The sequence below is a fragment of the Alosa alosa genome, chromosome 16 (genome assembly GCF_017589495.1).
Source record: "Alosa alosa isolate M-15738 ecotype Scorff River chromosome 16, AALO_Geno_1.1, whole genome shotgun sequence".
Classification (NCBI taxonomy): domain Eukaryota; kingdom Metazoa; phylum Chordata; class Actinopteri; order Clupeiformes; family Clupeidae; genus Alosa; species Alosa alosa.
In genome coordinates, this window is record NC_063204.1 from 26,840,455 (window position 1) to 26,864,629 (window position 24,175).

At 42.6% G+C, this 24,175-nt stretch overlaps 1 protein-coding gene across 1 annotated transcript in view; it reads right to left on the reverse strand.

Moving 5' to 3' along the window:
* LOC125309161 (suppressor of tumorigenicity 14 protein homolog) overlaps window positions 1–24,175 on the reverse strand; it is a 28,823-nt gene that overhangs the window by 4,506 nt on the left and 142 nt on the right. Inside the window, exons 2-15 of the mRNA XM_048265887.1 lie at window positions 23,910–24,096; window positions 23,371–23,495; window positions 20,627–20,694; window positions 20,034–20,224; window positions 19,227–19,325; window positions 17,194–17,413; window positions 16,249–16,391; window positions 15,718–15,815; window positions 14,862–14,971; window positions 14,119–14,252; window positions 11,719–11,823; window positions 10,811–10,921; window positions 3,006–3,119; window positions 2,491–2,610 (exon numbers count right to left, since the gene is read on the reverse strand). Of these exons, the coding sequence (XP_048121844.1) occupies window positions 2,491–2,610; window positions 3,006–3,119; window positions 10,811–10,921; window positions 11,719–11,823; window positions 14,119–14,252; window positions 14,862–14,971; window positions 15,718–15,815; window positions 16,249–16,391; window positions 17,194–17,413; window positions 19,227–19,325; window positions 20,034–20,224; window positions 20,627–20,694; window positions 23,371–23,495; window positions 23,910–24,096 (1,825 nt within the window). The remainder of the gene's footprint in view (window positions 1–2,490; window positions 2,611–3,005; window positions 3,120–10,810; window positions 10,922–11,718; window positions 11,824–14,118; window positions 14,253–14,861; window positions 14,972–15,717; window positions 15,816–16,248; window positions 16,392–17,193; window positions 17,414–19,226; window positions 19,326–20,033; window positions 20,225–20,626; window positions 20,695–23,370; window positions 23,496–23,909; window positions 24,097–24,175) is intronic.

Genomic DNA, 24,175 nt, shown 5'->3' on the forward strand with positions numbered 1-24,175 from the left:
CTGATTTCTCCGATTTGACCGAGAAAACAAGGAGGCAGCCTTTAAGTCAGCTGTTTCACCGGACTAGGACATACTCCAATTTTCCACCTCAGAGGTCTGCGACATCCTGGGCAGAGTGAATGCTCGGAAAGCTGCTGGCCCTGATGGGGTTCCCGGACGTGTGTTGCGAGCCTGCTCGGAGCAGTTGGCTGGTGTCTTCACCAACATCTTTAACATGTCTCTGGCCCACTCAACAGTCCCCCACAGTTTTAAATCTGCCACTATTGTTCCAGTGCCTAAACACTCCACAGCCAAAGAGCTGAACGACTTCCGCCCGGTTGCATTGACACCCATTATTGCGAAATGCTTTGAAAGGCTGGTCCTCTCACAGCTGAAATTATGTCTGCCTACTACACTGGACCCGTATCAATTTGCCTACCGACGCAAAAGATCAACAAAGGATGCCATCTCCACAGCAATACATCTGGCACTCACCCATCTGGACAGTCCCAATACCAGTTTGAATGCTGTTCATTGACTTCAGTTCGGCATTCAACACTGTGATCCCCTCCAAGCTGATCTCCAAGCTAGGCCAGCTTGGCATCAGCAACTCACTCTGCAACTGGATTATGGACTTAATTACTAACAGACCCTAGACTGTTAAATTAGAATGTCTCTCTTCCTCCACCATTACCCAGAACACTGGCGTGCCGCAGGGCTGTGTGTTGAGCCCTCTGCTCTACTCCCTCTTCACCTATGACTGCGTCTCTGTTTATGGCTCCAATGCCATAATCAAGTTCGCAGATGACACCACAGTGTTGGGCCTGATCAGAGAGGAGGATTTCAGGAGAGCCAAGAGCAGGGCACACATCCCCCTCCACATCAGCGGTGCTGAGGTGGAACATGTGTCTAGGTTTAAGTTCCTTGGGCTACACATCACTGAAAATCTTTCTTGGTCTCTCAACTCCTCCAGTCTGTTGAAAAAGGCGCATCAGCTCCTTCACTTTCTACGAACCCTGAAGAAAGCACACCTAGATGTATGTCCTAGGATTCTAACAGACTTCTACCGTTGTACCATTGAGAGCATACTCACTAACTGTATCTCTGTATGGTATGGTACGGCAACTGCAACGCTGCTGATCGCAAGGCACTACAAAGAGTAGTAAAATCTGCCCAAAGGACTATTGGCTCCCAATTCCCCTCCATCCACAACACATATCATAAATGCTGTAAAAACAAAGCCAAATCCATTGTCAAGGATGCCACCCACCCAAACCATGGTCTTTTCAGTCTACTCCTGTCGGGCAGGCGATACAGGAGCCTGCGCTCCCGCACCAGCAGGCTCAGGTACAGCTTCTTTCCAGGCTGTAACACTGCTGAACAAAGCCTCACCTCCTGTCTAGCATTTTCACATTAGCTGTTACTAGTTTACCTGTTTACTTTTTACTACTGCACTGCTTACCTGTTTAAATTTACTCCTACACTGTTTCAGCTATGACCTTGCACTGCTAACACCCCATACTATACATTATATATATATATTTTTTATATTTATATATATATTTTATATTCTATAGCCTGCCCATAAACCTGTGCAATATACTGTACATATATATTACATGTATGTATATATATATTAGTTATATAGAATGTCTATTTATACTCAACATAATCTGTATACATATCTAGACATGTCATCTGGAAAACCTGTATTTAACCAACTATGCACTTATTATTATTGTATTCACAATCATACTCTACCTGCACTTGGTATTTAATTCTTCTTTGCACTTCTGGTTGGATGTCAACTGCATTTCATTGACTCTATACCTGTACTCTGCTAAATGACAATAAAGTTGAATCTAATCTAATCTAATCAAGACAGCACATATTCATTTATTTGAACACAAGGATTTTAAAAGGCAAGACGTGTGTTTATTAGAAATAGAATATCTGAGCCTCCACACTTTAGAGATATCTAAAGAGAATAGTGTCACCCCATCTATACAAGCCACTTACCAAAAAGGGAACAACCAAGATAAAGTGAAACTAGTAGTGCGTATTGCAATAAGTATGCTACTATTAGTATAGAATAGAATGCCAATTCAAGCGAGTTAAAGGAAAATTCCGGTGATTTTTCACATTTTTTTCTCGAGGTCACCGAGTACTGTCGTTACGAAATAAAATGAAAACAATCAGTTGTACCTAGCTTGAGTTGTTGCAGCCAACAGCTTGAGCTGCCAGGCAGCTACAGTGCTACACTCTGGAGGCAAGTTCATGAGCCCCCATGTTCATGCCCCCAGAGTGTAGCACTGTAGCTGCCTGGCAGCTCTAGCTGTTGACTGCAGCAACTCAAGCTAGGTTGACCGCTTGTAGTACTCAGTGACCTTGAGAAACAGAGATCTATGTGAAAAATCACCGGAATTGTCCTTTATCTCATTGACTTGAGCAGCTGAGGTTTTGGAGGTGGATGGGAGGCCGTGATAGAGATAGATGGTGTGTGGAACTCACCACAGCGCATTTCATCCGAGCCGTCTTTGCAGTCTTTGATTCCGTCACACTCTGGGTTCATCTTGTTCACACACTTCTTATTGGCACACTTGTAGGATGAAGGGGAACAGCCTTTATGGACTGGAAAACAGAGCTGTTTCAGTATGTCCTCAAGGTATGCGTGTGTGTGTGTGTGTATGAGAGAGTGAGACAGAAAGAGATTGAGAGGGCTCTCATTTGAAACATGGGCAAAGTCTGAATGTAAATTCCATTGCTGACTGAGCAAATATTCAGTCAAGACGTTTCCTATATGTTAAATGGATATGCATGATATCATGGCTCACACTAGCTGTAGTCTACATCATGAATGCATGATGGTTGATGGTGTGTGAGCGAGTGAGTCAGTGAGAGAAAAAGAGAGAGAGAGAGAGAGAGAATTTGTGCGTACATGTGCACGATAGTGACTGTAAGTCACTCTGTTGCAATTGAGTCTGTGTGTCTGTGTGTCTGTGTGAGAGTGTGTGTGAGGCACTCACATGCTCTTGTGCAGTTGAGCTCATCGCTCCTATCCTTGCAGTCGACCACTCCATCACATACCGAGGCTTTTTTGATACACACCTTATTGGGACACATGTGGTAGCATTTCCCTGCTTCAAGAGGAACAAACATATCAAATATGGCTGTATGGTTATATGTCTTATGTTCTAAATGTTTTAATGGAGCCAGCATTATGTTATTGCTGTATATCAATTGCTATGTGATTTAATATGTTCTTTTTTTAGCCACCATGTGCCTAGTATAACATCTTGCCAATGGACTACAGTTGAAAATTAGCCTGCTGGCTAATGTAGTAAAAATTATTTGTAAGAACATACTGTATACAAATGTAATTTTAACTCCATCAGCCTGTCTCCCTCATATTTGCATTAACTGCTGTACTTGGTGAAGACCCGCCTCAACCATTTGCAAATCAAGTCTTTTGTCATGTACAACGACCCAGCTTTTGTCTTATGGCAGACTTCACCATAAGTGGTCGGTGCCAATTAAGCACGCATATGTCTGGGGCGTGTCTGAACTTTTCCACTGCCACAGACAAAGACCCTGCTAACTGAATATAAGGCTGTGAGAAACTACAATCGGGAGGTGACTTGAGGCAACTTGTTTCATGTTTCTCCTCCGAGCCGGCTTGTAATAAACCTGGGAACGTTTCCCTTTCTTAACACATGTCAGTTCGGTTTTTCTTCCACGTCATTTGTAATTCTCACCACACTAACACTGGCACAGAAATGTTGATCAATGTGCACTGTCTTTTAAATAAATAAATGAAATGAAATGATATCAATAGCTTTTCCTGAGTCTGCTTATTTCCTTCACTATAAACAATACATAGGTATTGTTCATTGTTGCTATACGCCAGGGGTTCCCAACCTTTTTTGGCAGGCGACCCTATTTTGATGTCACAAAACATTGGCGACCCAAATCATTCACAACATGTTGTGAGAGCGCGCATTTCATCTCTGCTGTAACATCCAGTCGAAAGTGGTACTTTGATTTTCAAGCATGATTACATCAATCAAAGATCTCATGCGGGCTGTCTAAGTTTATTTTTACATAATTAGATTGTAATGAAGGATCCATATTAGTTTCATGAGGTTGATATTTGTTTTATGCAATGTATATGCTTATATAATGTCCTGTTCAATTTTAAGATACCCAGTTAAGCTAAGTATCTCAGCCGACCCCATTTGAATTTCAAGCGACCCCACATGGGATTGCGACCCCAAGACTGGGAAATGATGCCTTATGCTGTTATTCTGGGGGCATACAACACTGTTAATACTGCTCAGCTCTTATTAAATAAAGAATCTAAATCAGAATGAGGTTTAGTTGACTGAGTGAGTTAAATACACACAAGGAATTGGAAGAAAGCCTGAAGAAGCCTGGAGCAGCTTGGAGGAGTTTTCCAGTAGATATTCCCAGACATCCCAACTAGGGATCGACCGATATGGATTTTTTAGTGCTGATACCGATACCGATTTTTTTCCATCAGCCTTAGCCGATGACCGATACAGGCTGCCGATTTTCTTGAGCCGATACTGCTTTTATTTTGCTCCCTCAATTTACATCAAACAAATGACACATAATTACACAAATGATGATAACAAATGTTATAAGTCTCAATTTAAAAAAGGAACATTTATTGAACTTATGGATGGGTGCACTGCATATGGTTAACTGTGCAAGGGTAAAATGCTTTCATCAACATCTTACAACACAGCCTTGATGATGCATTGCTTGCTGACATATTATAACACATAAATCACAAAATGTCCTTTGTCAACACATTTAAATAATTTAAGAAAACAATAAGCCTGAAAAGTAGCTATTGAAATAAAGTGCTTGATTTGTAATTTAAGACTGCATGGTTTAAATTTTTCTATGTCTATACTTTTCTAAAAAAAGCTGTCAGATTTGTCAACCACAGAACATAAATCAGCAGAGGAAAATAACGTGGTGTCAGATGTTTCTGTTCTAAATGGCATCAACGTTAAAAGGTATAAAAACATATCTCTCAAAGTTTGAAAAGCTCTCCTTCAGGTAGCGCAGCACTCTCGTATCGCTGTGATGCGTGTGTCCCACTGAGTGAGAAAGACCAGACGCACACACAAACTTCTGTTTGGTAGCTGACGAACCACCATTGAACTGGATTGATAATGATAACGTTAGCAAATGGCTCTAAACAAGTAAGGCATACAGTGGCGCAAAAAGTGGGTATGCGCCGCTGTATGCGGCGCATAGGGGCGCAGCACCATGGGGGCGCCAAAGCGATGGTAAAAAAAATAAAATAATATATTTGGTATTTTCTATATGTAGCTACTGCTGTCCGTTTCTAAATCATTTCAACATTTTCTCAATGTTCTTTTTAACATTTTAGAGACCTAACCTAGAGTAGGCCTTTCAACAAGGTAAACAAAAACAATGCTTGAACGTTCTATTTGGGCCCCAATCTACTTCCTCTGCATTAAGATAACATATGGAATGTTAAAAAGGAAGTCTTGTGGGGCCAACTATGATGCTGATAATGGAACTCTCTTGAAAGGGTCCATAGACCCTTTTTTGCTTTAGTTGTTTGTGTTTTTTGTTTGGCGGGGGTGTTGCATACCCCTCAAAAAATGGGTAGCTGCGCCCCTAAAGGACAAAGGTGCTTTGGACAAAGGCGTCTGCTAAAACCATAACCATAACCATAACCATAAAGGATACACAGTATGTCTGGTACATGATAAACGTTAACACGAATTAATATTCAACTAGGCCTACGTATAACACGTCTCTCATTATTAAAGCTCTGATATCACTGTGATGGCAACTCCGCCCAGCTCGAAGAGAGAGGGGGAGGGAGACACACACACCACACGCGTCCAAAACTCAGCCAGGTGGTTGCTGAATAAAACTCCCACAAATATCAATGGAACAACGCCATATGATTAACCAGTGTTAAGTAACAGCTACCGCGATGCATAATGGATAGCCTACAACTTAGCTATTTGCAGCTCCCTAAATACAATGGCAAGCAGTTTTATAGACGAGGCATTCAGGGAGGGAGACACACACACACACACACACACACACCACACGCGTCCAACACTCAGCCAGGTGGTCGCTGAATGGTCGCCGATGCCAATACACGTAAAAAACGCAAATATCGGCCCGATGTATCGGCCGGCTGATATATCTGTCGATCCCTAATCCCAACCTGCAAAAAGTAATTTCAGGGAGGTATCACGAAGCCCCCCCCCCCCCAAAAAAATAAAAATAAATAATAAATAAATAAATAATGTAATGTCTAGTCAGTACACCATTGTAGATTTTGGTAGTTTCGTCTTTTCATGTAGCCTTGGCAACTAGCCATCTAGTATAGTCCTGAATAATATGCACATGAATTGACACTAGTTAAACTCACTTCAACATGTTTTTTGCTATCATTTAACCTGCCATGGGCAATGCTAAAGGCACTGTTACAAACAGTGCAGCGTGCAAGACTAGGCCTGTCATTATTATGACCGGCGCTAGCGAAGCGGTCATCTAGGGATTGTCAAAGTTTTTTTTCCCCCGTCATCTACTTCCTGAATTTTTGGTCAACGATACCCGGGACACCGAACCACTGGGGCACATGAAATTTGGTGGGTATGTAGCCCCACTAGACTTTTACGGAAAAAATTTGTTTTTTGGCCCCCCGGGCCACCCCATGCTGGGCCCCCGAACCGCAAAAAGCAGTTTTTCCTAAATAACTACCTGAACCGTGGCACTGAGGATGAAGAATCTTTTATGGTATGTTGGTCTCAAGGGCCCACATCAATCTGGCCCATAATCACTCATTTGTGATTTGCACCCCCCCGGTAAAAAATGAAAATATTATATTATTATATTGCAATATTATTCTGCTTTAATCACCCCTATCTTCAGTTAAGATGTTCAGAACTGCACCAAATGTTATGTTTATGATTGACCTGGCATTCTCTGGGGGTATGCCAAGTTTCGTAGAATTTCATCCATGGGGGGGTCTAAAATAAATTTGTTACATATACACATGCACACACACACAGGCACCCACATACTATCGGTATTAGAACGGCCGATACATAATTACAAATTCAGTAGGATTAAAAGAAAGCCAAAATAAATATTCATCATCATCATCATGGCTGCATTTCCAGTATTGGCGATAAGTAGTCGTTTGTCCACTAGATGGCGCATCGTTGCAGTAAGACGTAATTTTGTTGGAAGTTAAAAGTGGGTTGGAAAAACAATGGACGCTTCCTACAAGGACTGTAGTTTACCGCAGAGAACGTCTAATAAGGATAGGATGATGTTCACATGAAATGTAATTCCCATTTCTTCTTGAAGCCGAAATAAATCTGAGGATGTTTATCGGACATGCTTGGTTTTACTGCAGGTAATGTTAATCTTATAATATCAATAAGGACCTAGGTAATGTTACGTTAAGCGTTGGTTGAGTGATGGAGGCCAATTTGATTGATTGCATTTGTAGAAAACTATAAATGCGGTTATACCAAGCAAATTGATAGCAGCACTGTAATTGTATCTTTCGACTGTCATTTGTTGCACGTGCTACAAAAATCATTCTGTGCAATGGAATATTTACCAACGTTACACCGGTCTGATTACACCTGTCTGATACAGTTTTGCCTATAGCCTACATGCGTCAGACTGAGACGCCTGTTTATTTTCTTTTAAGTGCGTGCAGGGTGTGAGAGGGAAATCGATGTGCTTTGATTCCAGCTTGGTAGTTGTAGTCTGTGAAATTAAAAAGCACGCGGTGTGCGGCATCCAAACAATGACACCTTCATTTCATTATGGCTGCTTTAGCAACACACCTTAAGCTACTGTGTAGTGGGTCCCATTTAGAAGTGGCTACTTCATTCGCACTTTCCTTGACTCATGGAGCTGCGTGAATTTTATTACAACTTTTCGCTACGATATGGCAGTTTAAGTCCGCTTGATACTGTAATGCATAAGCCATTGGTTTCCAAAGGAGATTTTATTTGTGTCGCTAGCATAGCCTATTGACAATTTATGTTGTAAATAGGCCTACCTTATGAGCCTACCTGTAGCTTAGGGAAGCTAACAGCTTTCTATTAGGATCTAGTTTGTTAGTTACAGTTTTATCATCAGTTTTGTTAACTCCCTGATGCATTTTTGCATTTAGAATAGCCAGAGCGTGGATATCTCAATCGGAAAATTAAACAATATCGGGTGCCTATGGACTAGGCTGGGTGAACCCAGCCTGATCTGCCCGCTATTTATATATTTTTTTTCCTCAAACATTGAGCTTGGTCTGATGAAAGCCAGACTAGCCATGGACCTCAGTTACACAATGCAAGGGAACATGAATCAGCCTATATTTGCACGAACAATAACGGACAACAGCTCTTCAACTTTGGCCCGTTAAACTGTGTATGAACAGTCTAGCGACGCTCATTTCATCAAGGCCCATTTGGACATGTCAGTTATTTGCACCACTGGTTAGATGTAAAACAGCATTTCGTTTTAGACTACTGTTACTTAATTTGTGCATTAACAATAACGTTTCAGACTACTGTTACTTAATTTGTGCATTGACAATAAAGTATTACATGAACTAAAGATGACCAAAATCTTATGTAGAAGAAGAAACATTCACAAAAAATCCATCCATCCAAAAATGACCTGTTTTTGATAGCTGTTGAAAACGGCATGGAACTAACAGAGATGTTTTTGTTTATAAATAAATAAATAAATAAATAAATAAATAAATAAATAAATAAATAAATAAATAAATAAATAACGTTATGCTGATACCTTTTGCTTTTCCCAAATACAATGTAGCCTACAGGTGTAAGTGACCTTTCATCAATCCAGTTGCAATAGATGAACTGTGATGAACTGCCCTACTTGTGATTGTTTAGAGATTTTAAAGGTTTTATAACAATGCTACATCTTCTTTGGCTATTCTACAATCTATTCACCTTTTCAGCACCAGTAGGCTACTTTCTGTGCAGCCGCACACACACGCTCAGGCATGCCAAACAAGCATACACAAAAGTTTCAAGAGTGGGGGATGGAGTAAAATATGGAGACAAATTGAAGTGTGATTTATTTTCGCGGAACAGATGTACAGGACTGAGCGGCGGTCATATTTTGGACACATCTAGTTTTTAACTTTTATGATTATGAGACAAGGGTACACTTTGAAATGGGTCTTACATTTTCCTTTTTTGGGGGCACTGACTCTGCCATGACGCTCCTGTTCCTAGATACACTGAACTGATTAAGTATGGGAGAAAAGAGATAAAAAGCCCACCTATACACTGAAAACGGATTGGTTTATTTAGCGAAACAGGCCAATCAGGATGCTCTCTGTCTTGGATGCGCTCAGGCACACACGCACCACCCCTCTCTTTCCCCGTCTTGTGCGCTCTACACTCAGATGCACACGCGATTTCAAGTCTCGGTCTGGCGTGTGAGCTCTTGATCTAGATTCCGGGAGATTTTATCTAATTTGCGGGCGTCAGGGAGGCGCTATCAATATGCGGGAGACTCCCGGAACTTCCGGGAGACTTGGGACATCTGTATTCCAGAGCTCTCTATCCACTGCCACTTGTCCCACAACCATGGAAACATTCCCATTCCCAAAAAAAGCAGCCTTAAAGTCATGAATGACCTAAGACGCAAAGCCCTCACCTCCCTTGAAGGCCTTTGTGATGATTGTGAAAGCTCACATTATCAACAGCACAGCTTCAAAGATTAATCCTCATCAGTTTGCATATCGTGCTAAAAGAGGGGTGGATGATGGCAAACTCTACATATTGAATGCCATCCATGAACATCTAGAAGGCCCAAAGGCTTTTGCTCGGCTCCTATTCGCAGATTTCTCATCTGCCTTCAACACCATTCAGCCTCACATGATGGCTAAAAAAGTCATGAACTGATACACGCTCACTGATTCTGTCCTCACCCCAGGGTTGTGTCCTCTCTCTACTGCTTTGCATCTTGTACACAGATGACTGTAGAAGCCTCCATCCTGGGCAACTTTGTTAGCAAAGTTAGCAACTTTGTTGGTTGCAATGCAATTTCCAATTTCCAATCAACTAAGTTGCTAACAGGTTAGCAACTATGGTTTTGGGAAACGCACCCCTGATCGTCATCTAGCAGTATTTCTTGAGGAAGCTACACTCCTTTGGAGCGAGCAGGAAGACTTTTCATTTCAACGCAACATTTTTACACCTCCTTTATTGAAAGTATACTGACCTTTTCATCAATATGATGGTTTCACTCCCTCTCAATAAAAAAATAAAAAACCGCTCCAGAGCATTGTGAACACATGTTCACCCTCCTCACTTTTTGACATCACTGCATGACAAGGCAACACTAAGGAAAGCCAACTGCATTTTAGAAGACTCTACCCATGTCCTACATAGAGTTTTTGAATGGCTGCCCTCTGGCTAGGACTAACAGCAGGAAGGCTACCTTTACTTTTGAGGCTATTCACCTTTTGAACTTGAATATGCCAGTCCCAGCCACTTCTCCTCCTTCTCCTGAAACTTATCCCCCTCACTTAGTTTACACCCCTGTCTGCCCTGTTCTTTCTTTTGTCCTGTCTTATATGTTGTGTTATGTCTTATGTCACTATGCCTGCCGGAGGAAATTGCGCCTCAGGGACAGACAGTGTTATCCAAAGCAACACACATTATAGTATATCATTTTGAAGTCACTGATCAGTGCTGTAAGTGGCAATGGAAGTTGAAATGTCATGTAAATGCTCCGTGTGTGTGTGTCTTACCACAGTTATTCTCCTCGCTGCTGTCTCCGCAGCCGGCCTGGGAGCCACACTGACTGCCGTGAGGTTTGCACTGCCCATTCCCGCAGGACACCTCACCTGGCCTGCAGGTGGCTGCAGCAGCAGCAACAACAAGACCAACAATACTATTAGCAATTACAACCATCATCATGATTAACTCCAGCCACTTCAGTACATTCACCCATGTTTTTCTCATTGAATAACAATCTACCCACATCTTGGGTGTTTCTGCATTCCATTTTTTGTGCTTATTTTTAATAATCCCTTTCTTTTTTGACAAGGAAGATCATAGATTTAAAACAAAATAGCCACACACAAACATAGGAGTCATAAACAGACCGGCATATGAATTAAAATAGCATCTGATCCAGCGGATCGCGACGGGAAATGCAACATGGGTTGTTGAAATTGACTTTGTCACGGGCAAGATGAGGGTTATCGGCTTAATGGCCAGGTTGATGGGGTGAGGTGGGGCTTGAAAATTCCCAACCTCCAAAGTGGGGAATGACAGAAAAAGTTTGAGAACCACTGATCTAGACTGCTATGTAGGGGGTAATTCATTCAGTTTGCCAGTCATTGCTGAGAAAAAAAAAAATCCTGACAGAATGAACAAGACAAACCCAGATGTGCAAAAATGAAAAGCTTCTTCGGGTAGAGAGAATGTTTTGCATTCCCTGCTGACTTTATGTTGCAGAATGATATCAAATGCAGAATCATATACAAAAGACTCATTTTAAATTGGCAACAAGCATTACTCATTTTCCGACATTCTCATCATGAAGAAACATGTACTTCTGTGCTTTGGCATGGCCAATTCGATTCAATAGAAATTGAAATCATGAGTGACTGTGGAGTGTGTGAGGAGTGTGTGTGTTCTCACAGTTACTCACAACACTTAGTCTCGTCCCGCCCGTCTCGGCAGTCCCTCTTCCCATCACACACCTTCTTCAGGGGGATACACTGCCCATCACCACAGCGGAACTGTCTAGGACAGGCTGAGAGAAACACACACACACACACACACACATATCCGTTACAGTTTGCATACCAGGAGAATGTGGGCGTGGACGATGCCATCACTTATCTTCTACACAGGACACATTCTCACCTAGACAAGGGGAAAAGTGCTGTGAGAATCATGTTCTTTGATTTCTCAAGTGCTTTTAACACCATCCAACCCCTCAGACTGGGAGACAAGCTCTTGCAGATGGGTGTGGACGCTCACCTGGTAACCTGGATTACAGACCGAGCGACCACAGTTCGTCAGACTGAAGAACTGTCTCTCTGACACTGTGATCAGCAGCACCGAGCCACAGGGAACTGTGCTCTCTCAGTCCTGTTCACCCTGTATACATCTGACTTCTGCTACAACACCGAGTCATGCCACATGCAGAAGTTTTCTGACGATACTGCAATTGTGGGGTGTATCAGGAACGGGCAGGAGGAGGAGTACAGGAGCCTGGTGGAGGACTTTGTGCAATGGTGCAAACTCAATCACCTTCAACTCAACACTTCAAATACCAAGGAGATGGTGGTGGATTTCAGGTCTAAGCCCACTCTGCTACCAGTCTCCATTGATGGGGTCAATGTGGAGGTGGTAAGCACCTACAAGTATCTGGGTCTCCACCTGGACAATAAACTGGACTGGTCAGCCAACACTGACGCACTCTACAAGAAAGGGCAGAGCAGGCTGTACTTCCTGAGGAGGCTGCGGTCCTTCAATGTGTGCAGCAAGCTCCTCAGGATGTTCTACCAGTCTGTTGTTGCCAGCGTCCTCTTCTATGCAGTGGTATGCTGGGGAGGAAGCACAAAGAAGAAGGATGCGGGCTTAATTTGACAGGCTGGTAAGGAAAGCTGGCTCTGTAGTGCGAGAAATGAACTGGAGTGCATCACTTCAATATCTGACAAAAGGACCCTGAACAAACTGATCAACATCTTGGACAATGAGTGTCATCCACTCCACAGCACTATTGTAAAGCAGAAGAGCCTGATCAGCTGGAGACTTCGCTCACTGCCTTGCACAACAGACAGACTGAGGAAGTAATTTGTCCCCAGGGCCATTGAACTGTTCAATGCTTCACTTAAGGGAAGAGGAGAGATAGACTTCTCCGCATAGTCTGTCTGCCTCTTCACCCCCTCCATGTTGGGATACTGTCTGTCCACTAGCCACTTTTTACACTGGCTTTCTGCCTCACTGTTTGCATGCTATATTAGCATATATGCATAACCCCTCCCTCCATGCCACAGCCGAATTGTGGCCACACTTATACCTTTTCTTAATATAGTTTATATATATATTTATATATATATATATTTATATATATATATATATATATATATAAATATATATATATATAGTTTTTCTTTTTTTTTAATATTACCTTGCCTACTCGCTGATATGTCCATATTTATTTTATGCTGGTCTCTAGACTTTATTCTTGCACTGTTGCACTGTTGGACTTACTCATTTGCACCATCACCATGACACTCACTCACACAGAGCACCTTACCTTACTATGCACAGAGAATCACAGGCTCAGTCCCTGCCTCAGTCATTGCAAGCGCCTCTTGATTAATCACCCACTATGTGGATACTGTTTTTAGAATTGATTTAGATTAAGTGTTATTTAGTATAATTTGTATTTTAGTATATTCTTTATCTTCTACTGTCCTTATTGCTTAGTTGTGTTTTTTATATTATATACTTTTAATTACTTTTTTTCTGCTGTTAGTGAATGTGTGTGTGATGTCTGTATGCTACTGAGACCTTGAATTTCCCCTGGGGATCAAGTATCTATCTATCTATCTATCTATCTATCTATCATATCCATTAGAGTTGCCTACATTGACCAAGGACTGTAAAACAGCTGCTTTGTACTATTCTCTGAGTTGCTCAAAACAGTTACGGGGGAGTCCTAATGCGCAACTGTAGCTGTCAAGCTGTCAGCGAGAAACAAAACACTTTGAAAACCAGGGTCCTACAGTACTTAACAGAACCCTAGGCCTGAACCTCTACAAATATGAGGCAGCAAAGGCAAGGGAAAAAAAATCACTTTTAACAGGAAGTAATCAGGAGCAGAAGACGGCTCAAAAGGGGGGACACCTCTGCTTAATTTGACTCACTATCACCACTCTCTGGGGGACTTCTGCAAAAGCATGCAGAGGTGCAACCCCAGACAGTGGACAACGGTGTGACCGGAGTGTGTAACAGAAGCCCCGTGGAGGGTCCCCCCAGTGGCGGTGAAAAGGAAGTGGCGCTTGCACTGGCGGCTGTTGGGGCGATGACTCACTGGTCTCGGGGGAGAAGGCGCGGAACAGCAGCTGAAAGCCCTTGTGGGTGAAGGACTCGTCCGAGCGGAAGTGCAGCATCACTGGGGAGGAGTAGATCCGCTTCCGGCTGCTGTCCACAATGGGGTTACACAGCCTGACAGGTGAAAAGACAACACACGCACACAGACACGCACACACACACACACACACACACACACACACACACAGCACACACACACACAGCACACACACACGCAGACACACAGACATGGAAGAGCACAAATGTACACATATAGTGATACAAACAAATAGGTGTAAATACATATGCACATACCCCCCGACCAGTAGGCACGGCTGAAGTGCCCTTGAGCAAGGCACCTAACCCCTCACTGGTCCCCGAGCGCCGCTGTTGTAGCAGGCAGCTCACTGCGCCGGGATTAGTGTGTGCTTCACCTCACTGTGTGTTCACTGTGTGCTGTGTGTGTTTCACTAATTCACAGATTGGGATAAATGCAGAGACCAAATTTCCCTCACAGGATCAAAAGAGTATATATACATATACAGCACACACACACACACACACATACACACACATTCACAAATTAGTAATTTGCTAAATTACTCATCAAGGGCCACAGAATTTAGATTACTAAATATTTAGTTCACACTACAAAGTTAGTATGACGCAGACGGACGACACCAGCGGTCATGTGGATGACACCAAAAGCCACCGTGGAGCCGCTGAGATGGTCATCGCACTCACCGGACCCCGTTGATTTCTAGCCAGTCTTTCTCACAGCCGCTGGTGGCTGGCGAGTCCTGAATGTCCAGCATCACAATGGTTATGGAGAGCAGGTAACCAGGGAACGGCGTCTGACAAAGAGGCAAGACAGCAGAGAAACAAGATTTAGCCCTGCCGTCGGAAAAAAAGGAAAGAATGCAGTGACACAGTTCGGGACAAGCCACTGACACTGCCTTTAGGTCACTATCAAAGGGTGGCCTTTGTGCTCTTTCAAATGGCTTACTGTACCATGCATAATAATACAGATAGAGAGAGAATTAGGCCATTGAGGAGCAAATTGATTATTTCAAAGGCTCACGTTTCTTCACCAGGGGACTCTCCTTTACTTTATGTTTCCCATCTCTTCTGACTCCAGCCAGACTTATACTGAAGTCACTATTCAATTACAAAGCCCTAGTTAATCTTAATCAGTTGCGTGGCCCAATCCTGATTCTGCGTTGACACCCGCTTTGTAGATTCAGTGAGGTCAACAAGAGGGTCAAGACACGTCTGTCTATCAGTTTTAAAGTGAAAAAAGATAAGACTATTCCCATTTGTTTCTCCCTTTTGAACAGGCTTTATTTCATCTATATTTCATATACAGTATACCTCAATGTTGTTTCACTGGATTACTGAAATTTATGGATAACTGGGTCAGCTTAAGTCTTCATATAAAATGGCAGTAAAAATCTGTCGACTCGGATCTGGTAAAGTGTTTTGAGTGTTGAGTGTTTATATAAACTGGTAATAAAAAAATAAATAAAATAAAACAATCTCTTCCTGATATTTGATGAACTAAGAGGAAATGGGAGATGCCCCATCACCACCTTCACCCCACCCTTAGTTTCCAGCTGCAGTCCATGTTTGGTGCGTAGTTCGCTGGAAAATACGGCGAGGTCAGTGAACCGTTCCATGATGAGATGAATCCTCCACATTCTACAGACAAGAGCAAAACAAACACACATAATGAGATCACGTACGACATGAACGCTGGGTCTGGACAAAAAAAAGGTATTTTACCAGGAAGAGACGACTGGTGAAAAAAATATTAGGTATTAGTTTCACTAAGATAACATTTCAAGGAAAAGCATGCATGATTGACTTAATAAGGAACTTGCAGCTGCTAAAACTAAACTGATCTTCTGAATTGTATCTCTTGATCGGACTGGAAGTTTTTGCCTATTCACCAATACTGGTTAACCTTCTCAGTACTGTAAGTGTGTAAGGGCGGTTTACTTGAGCTAATACAGTCTGGGTCATAAATGAATGAATATACAGTATAGGCATTGTGATAAAAACTTCTGTCTGTGTCTGATTCAGTTCTACTGTATATGAGATTATGAGCACACACACTCTCTCACACACACACCTTCTTTAGGTACGGCTTGGAAGTAGGCTTTGAAGATGGCTCCATGTCGCTGCCTACTGAAGGAGAAGGTGACCAGCATTACGTTTCCAGACGAGGTCAACTTCATTACGGGGGATGAACCGGACACTGGCAGGCCACACCACCTGTGGCGCATCATCACATGGTTGTGCATTGCAACACATAACATGGCACACTGACACTGACATGCGTTGGCACGTGGACTGGAATCACCCAAGCAGTGCTTTCAGCTGCGCTACGCTGGTGGTCCACTCTAATGATCTCCTTTATTAAACCCTCAGGTTTTCTTTCTGATATGTCGGACTGATGAGTGATGATGACCTGTGATATAGCCGATAGGTGATTATATTCTCATTATTACATTAAGGTCAAATACCACAGAGCGTCACCAGAGATACATATGCGATGGGATCTGGGAAACCCCATGAAATGGTGACATTGGTGGTGACAATGGTGATGGGGATGCTATCCAGGATGTTGCCAGGATGGTATCAGAAACTGATGAAGTTGGTGAAACCAGAGAGGGCTAAAACGGAGCAAATATCAAGGAATTTTGATTTTATCATGTGACGGGTTTCCCCAGATCCCATCACATATGTCTCTCTGGTGACACTCTGTGGTATTTTACCCCAATCTAACAATGAGAATATAATATAATAATTGTATTGTTTTATTTGATGCAAGTAAGCCCAGGTCAAGAAGATCCAGTATCTATCTAAGATAGACATCTACCTGACAAAACGACACACACACACACACACAAACAAACACACACACACAGAAACACACACACACACACACACACACACAGAGAAACACACACACACACACACACAGAAACACACACACACAGAGAAACACATACACACACACACACACACACACAGAAACACACACAGAGAGAAACACACACACACAGACGTCTACCTGGTGATGATCTTGTTCTGGAGCGGGAGCAGGAAGTCGTAGGCGGAGAGCTTGTGTGCGGAGCAGCTGCCCGGCGTAGCGCCCTGCAGGTTGAGGACCACCAGCCTGACCATGTGACCCGAGGGCACACGCAGCCGCCACTGGTAGTAGGGCTTCTTGGGGCTGACCAGGCTCAGGGTGCGGTTGTTACCGTACTTAGCGTAGAGGTCGAAGGACATGGCTGTGGATGGAGGAGGAGGAGAAGGAGAGTTGGGGCTTGAGCAAGGTGACAAGAGTGAGATTATGAGTGCACACACACACACACACACACACACACACACACACACGAGACGAGAGTCCAAAAAAAACAATCAACATCTAACGATTACCATTTTACAATTGGCAAACAATCAATAGAACAAGTGAAACATTATTGTTATCTAGGATTAATAATCTCATATACCGGACAATTTGACAAAGCAATCATAGATTTAACAGAAAAGGCAAGAAAAAAATATTACATCTTAAGGAAATCATTAATTAAATACAATCCCCCATTAAAAATATGGTTAAAAATGTTTGATTCTGTAATTAAACCAATCTTATTATATGGGAGTGAGATCTGGGGCATCAAATATAAAAACAATTTGGAGACATGGGACAAAAGCCAGCCCGAAATTTTTCACTTCTGTTCTGTAAAAATATATTAGGAGTTAGGAGAATAACAGAAGTTGCTCGAATATGGGTTGTAGAGCTGACTTAAGAAGATTCCCTCTCCTTCTCAATATCCACAAAAGAGCGGCAAAATTCTGGCATCACCTACAACACAGTGAAGCAAGCAGATACCACCACACTGCTGCCCAGCTGAGGGATGGAAACCCAGAGAAGAATCCCCTAAATTACCTAATTGAAAAACATGGCCTAAACAAAATTGACTCCACCATTGCTTCAAAATTAAAACAATTAGAAAAAACCTTGAAAGAAAATTACATTAACAATTGGAGGGATAAAATGAAACAAATAAGTAAACTCAATGTATTTGAATTAATAAAATCGGATTACAAATTGGCACCATATTTAACTAAAATTCAAAATTATAAGTATAGAAAGCTATTGATAAGGTACAGGCTCAGCGACCATAGCCTTGCTATAGACCCTTTCAACAATAAAAACAAAAACAAAAACAAAAACAATGCTTGAACATTCTATTTGGTTCCCAATCTACTTCCTCTGCATTAAGATAACATATGGAATGTTAAAACGGAAGCCTTGTGGGGCCAACTATGATGCTGATATTATCATTATCAGCATTATCAGCATCATAGTTGGCCCCACAAGACTTCCTTTTTAACATTATGTTATCTTAATGCAGAGGAAGTAGATTGGGGCCCAAATAGAACGTTCAAGCATTGTTTTTGTTTTTATTGTTGAAAGGGTCTATAGAAAAGGGGCGACACAGGCAAACCTGGCTGGCCCCTGAAAAAAGGATGTGTGCTCACTGCGGTAATGTAGTAGAAAATGAACAGCATTTTCTTACTGAATGCAACAAAATACGAGGTTATAAGAGAAGAATACTTTACTAAAATCGGAGATAACTGTCCCAAATTTCTTAAAACAAACAATGAACAAAAACTATCATTCCTCCTGTGGGAAGTAGACAGTTGTGTCCACCTAGCTGCTGAGTACATCCAATCCTGCCACATCCTGCGAGAACAGCCCATGTTCCATGATCAATAACATAATAATCCTTTTTTTTTTTGTTGTTTGTTTTGTTTGTTTAGTTTATTTTTGTTCATTTAATCAGCCAGGTGTTATTTTCATTATTATTATTATTATTATTATTGTTATTATTATTGTATTGATTGCTTTGGCAACACTGTAAAATTTATATTCATGCCAATAAAGCTTATTGAATTGAATTGAGTGGGAGAGAGTGTAAAAAACAACAATTACAAGAAAAAAGAAAAGAAAATAGAAGAGTGAAAAAACAAACAAAAGAATGAATGAGTGTGAAAGTGTGAAGGGAGAGAAGAGTTCACTTGGTCTCCTCTGACCTTGGAGTCCCATCGGCCACTTGCCACTCTGCGGAGAGTTTGGATTCTTGATTTTTTCTGCTTTGTCATCAGAATCATCGTCATCATCATCAGCCAGACCTAGTACACACACACACACACACACACACACACACACACACACACACACACACACACACACACGCACACGCACACGCACACATGTGCACACAGAAAGCACAGAAAGTTCTCTGTACAAATTATTTCATAAGGAACAGTGGAACGGTGTAATCATTTACATTTATTAAGTTCTGCCCTGACACATGTCATGGTCATTTTAATAGAAAATACCACAAAATAATCAGTACTGTACAACCCTAAAACAGAAAAAGTTAAATTTGTAATTTTCAACATTTGATATGTTCTCTGTGTCCTTTTTGCAACTAAATTTAATATATAAGTTTAAGAGATTTGCAGATTATTACATTTTGTTTTTATTCTCATTTTACACATCCCAACTTTTCCTATTTTGGGGTTGTATGTACTGTTCTGTCTGAAAAATGACTAATGCAATATTACAAAACAAGTACCAGTAAGTCAGAAAGTGGAAGTGGAAAGAGTTCCTCCACAGCAGGGACAGTGTGTGGGGGACAGTGGGTGGCGTACGTGCATGGGGGACGAGCGAGGGAGACGTGTGTGGGGGACAGTGTGTGGGGGACGAGCGAGGGAGACATGTGTGGGGGACAGTGTGTGGGGGACGAGCGAGGGAGACGTGTGTGGGAGACGAGTGTGGGGGTGTGCGAAGGAGACACGTGCGTGGGGGACAGTGGGTGGGCAGAGTAGTCTTACCCAGCAGTGGGAGCGTGCCACCCTCTTTGTCCAGGTAGTAGCGCTCCTCGTTCTTGTTGTACAGAAACTTGTTGGTGAAGGGCAGTCGCCGTTGCAACCTCTCAGGCTTGGAATTCTGAATCTCCGAGGCAACCGTTGCCGGGGCGGTGAATTTGCTCCAGTAGAACACATTGAGGCCATCCGATCCTTCACTATCAGTAGACACACAAATACACAAATACACACAAACACTGAACTCGAAAGTTATGATCAAACATGAATCATGCAGTCACGCTGAGCACGTTCAGTGACCAGTGAATTTTTTTAGTGTTTCAATGAAAACTTGCACACTGTTTCTCTGTACTGAGAAACAACTGAGATTGAGCAAACTATGACCAATCATTGTTGGTGACTTCCTTCCTCTATGAAGCAGTTACATAATGGTCACAGTATATTTTAAGCATCACTTCAGTAACATTCTAGCCTGGAAACCAGTAACATTCCAAAAGGCAAACATTTAGTGTGAAATATAAAGAAAACAACATTAACAAAGAGAAAGTCTGTTGGAGTTTATTTACTCATTTCCGGCAATTTGTGTGAGAGAACACGCTCACCTGAAGGCAATAATTCCTGAGCGCTTGTAATAGGACTTCCATGGAGTTGAGTCATACAGTTCTGAAAACTGATAAGAAACAGGTTTTTTCAAATACCTCCAAATGCCATCCAATCCACCAAAAAATACCAAAACGAAATAAAACGACCAAATCTTAAAAAAAGGTTTGGGAACAAAAAGCATGTCACATAATCTGAGAGAAATGGTTCCAGAGAAATTCCTTGACTCCAGTATAAGAATACACAATTACAAAAAAAACACACAGCTTCTCAACTGTCTCAGTCTGGCAGCCCCCCACGTCTCTGAGATGGAAAGTTTGCTCAGCGTAACACAGCCAGTGGACTGCCGCATCCACCAGACTGCGCTGACATCACTTCTGCGTTAGGTGTGACCGTAACTCGCTATCGCTGCACCGGGCGGCAAGGGCCCGCTCTCCCGGCACAAAAGCGCCGTTCTTGAGTAATTGGCCTGGGCAGACAAGAGCCGCCAGGTAACAACAGCTCCATTGTCTTGACCTCAATGTCATATTGAAAAGTCTATGCGCTTGTGATGGGGAGTGGAGAAGGGGGTGGGGGGGGGGGGGCGACAAGACAGGACACTGAGTTCAGGCTACCCTAATAAGCAAGAGCAAACGTGCTGCGGACACACATGGACCAACTTGTGCTGCCATTGTAGTTACAGGCTTAACATAACGTTGCTAAGAAGGTTATTACTGTGTAATTATGGTCCTATTGAATTTGACAGTTGGGACAATTTCCTCTGATAAGCCTTAAGAGCAGATAAGCTGTTTCCCATGCCACAGCACAGGTCTCCCTCCAAACCTGCTGCCGAGAGTTGTTTATCTACAGAGAAATACAATACCCAGAGAGGAACAAGCTGTCAGAACCATGCCAGATCGCCACCACATCTGTTCCACAGTCACCAGTGATCCGTACCACACTCACTGACTCTTTTCCTCCTTTTCTCTCTCTTTTCCTTATACCCACTCTCAGTCCTCCGTTACCCTCTCTCTCTCTTTCGTTTTCTTTCTCAGACTTACAATCATCCCATCACTTCAACCTATAAAGAAAATCCCTCTTCTAAGAAGGCAATAAGCATGATTGTACTTGTGGGCACTATACCATAACATAAACTTAAATATAGATGGTTTTTTTTATCTTAAGCATATGGCACTTGAAAATATATACTGTATGCCCTTGCCTTGTTCTGTTTTGTCATTTGTTACAGTTTAATACAGCTTAATACAAAGGTTAACTAACTTAAGTCTCTAATTTAAAATCTGTATCAATCTATCTTACAGAAGCTGATTGCATTCACATGAGTAAAAAAAAAAATCACGTTATCTCATAACTATGAGATAATTATCTCATAATTATATGACATACTATCACATAATTATTAGATAATTATCTCAAAATTATGAAATAATTATCTTGTAATTATGATATACTTATTTCATAATTATGAGATAAGTATCTTCAGTGATAGGAGGCACCACAAGGTAAGGTAGTAGGGTAATGATGGATGCTCCTATCTGCTATTATTTCCTCCTTGGGATGAGGCACTGGGAGATGCTGACATGTGCATACCTCCACCTACTGGTTAGGGCTGTGAACATGCAACAATTTGTTGCCCTTGTGGTGGTTGGCGATTTGACAGGCTTATATTATGTCATAATTATGAGATACTATCTCGTAATTATGAGATAATTATCTCATAATAATTATGAGATAATGTGATATATTTTTTTCTCATGTGAATACTCATGTGAATGCAATGAGCTTCCATACTATCTATCTATTCCTCCTTTCCCCAACCTTTTTTTCTGTTTCTCTCTCTCTCTCCCAATGTCACTCTCTCTTCCACCCTCTCCCTCTTCTCCACTCTCTCATTTCTCTCTCCATTGTTTTCTGCCCCTCTGTCCTCTCTCTCACTTTTGCTTCTTCTTCTCTCTCTCTCTCTCTCTTGTTGAGTGCTGCAGTACTAAGGGGCTTCCACTGAGCGTCTGACTGTGCCTCCCTCCTGGGGGTCTCTGCAGACAATGTTTTTATTGAGGAGCTGCTCTTCCTCTCACTCTGACTCTCTCTCTCTCTCTCCCCCCTCCCTCTCTTTTTATCTTTCTGCCTCTCTCTCTCTCCACCTGGACACTGCAATCGACCCACTCGCTCGCTTCACTCACAAACGCCGGTCTTGTCCTCGGCCCTGAAAGGCGCTGGTCCCCTGGGGCCGTGGGGCTCTCAGTGCAGAGCTTCAGAGAACCACCAGCTCTGATTACAGCCTGCTTCACATCCAGGAGGGGCCCGAGAGGGGGCCCCTCTCCAACCAGTGATCGTGGGGGCCTGCAGTAAGATGCTGAGAGCCAGCTTTACATTTCAAAATGGCAACAATGAACAGGGTCAGAAGTTTGTGTGTGTGTGTGTGTCTAATGGTGTCAGAGGGCAGTGAAGCTCTAGAGTGGCCACAAGAGACCTGTGGCATGCCAGGGAGACCTCCAAGAGAGAGAGAGAGAGAGAGAGAGAGAGAAGGAACAGAAACAGAAAAGAATGCAAGACTGAAAGAGAGAGAGATGGGAATCAGCAAAAGTGTCTGTACCATACAGTACATATCACACTCAAACATAGACACACACACACACACAGACACACACACACACATACACATACACATACACACAGACACACACACACACGCACACACACACACACACACAATGGTTGAGACATGGTTACGGTAATGCACACTTACGTAATGGCTCAGCGTCTGAGTCTGGGCACGGAACTGTGGGGAGGACGGCTCGGCCAGCTCCGGTGAGAAAGTGAGGTTGGGGAACTCCACGCTGCCTCCCAGGTAGAAGACAGACGGGCGCGGGGCTGCCGGGGGCAAGTTGCCAGGCGTGTGACCATGGTGGCATACCCACCACAGGGACATAAAGAAAACCATTGAGGAGAGGGCATGAGTGGTGTGTTTGAGCTGACAGGTGTTTCATGGAGGTGGTATAGACAAAACCATGCATGCCACAGTGTAGAAATTTACAGAATACATTTATACACAGAATAATAAATATTATGACAACGCTTGCCATTTGCCATTGACAGACTATACAATCTACAGTAATTATTGCTGTCCATGGAATGTGAACTGAAACCACAAACACATGCATGCTTACTTTAGTCATTTACCATTTACTCCACTTATTCACACACACGCACACACACACACCACACCAGATCAGTAAATTAATCAAATAAATGTATCCATTCCCCAGGGAACCAAGACTAACTCACATGCACAGAAGTAGAGCGTCAGTGTGATGGCCGCGCTGAGTGGGACAAGCGGCGTAGCCCCCAGCGCCCACCTCCTCCACCCTCTGCAGGTAGACCCCGCCGCGTCCCCGAGGACTTTGCTGTCTGGCCCGTCCGATGCGGCGATTGTGGCAGCATCAGACAATTGGGTGGGCTCGATCTTAGTAACCTGTCAAATAGACCGCCAAAAACACGACCTCAAACCCCGATATTCATATTAACATTTCACTAAGTAGATTCCCTGTCAT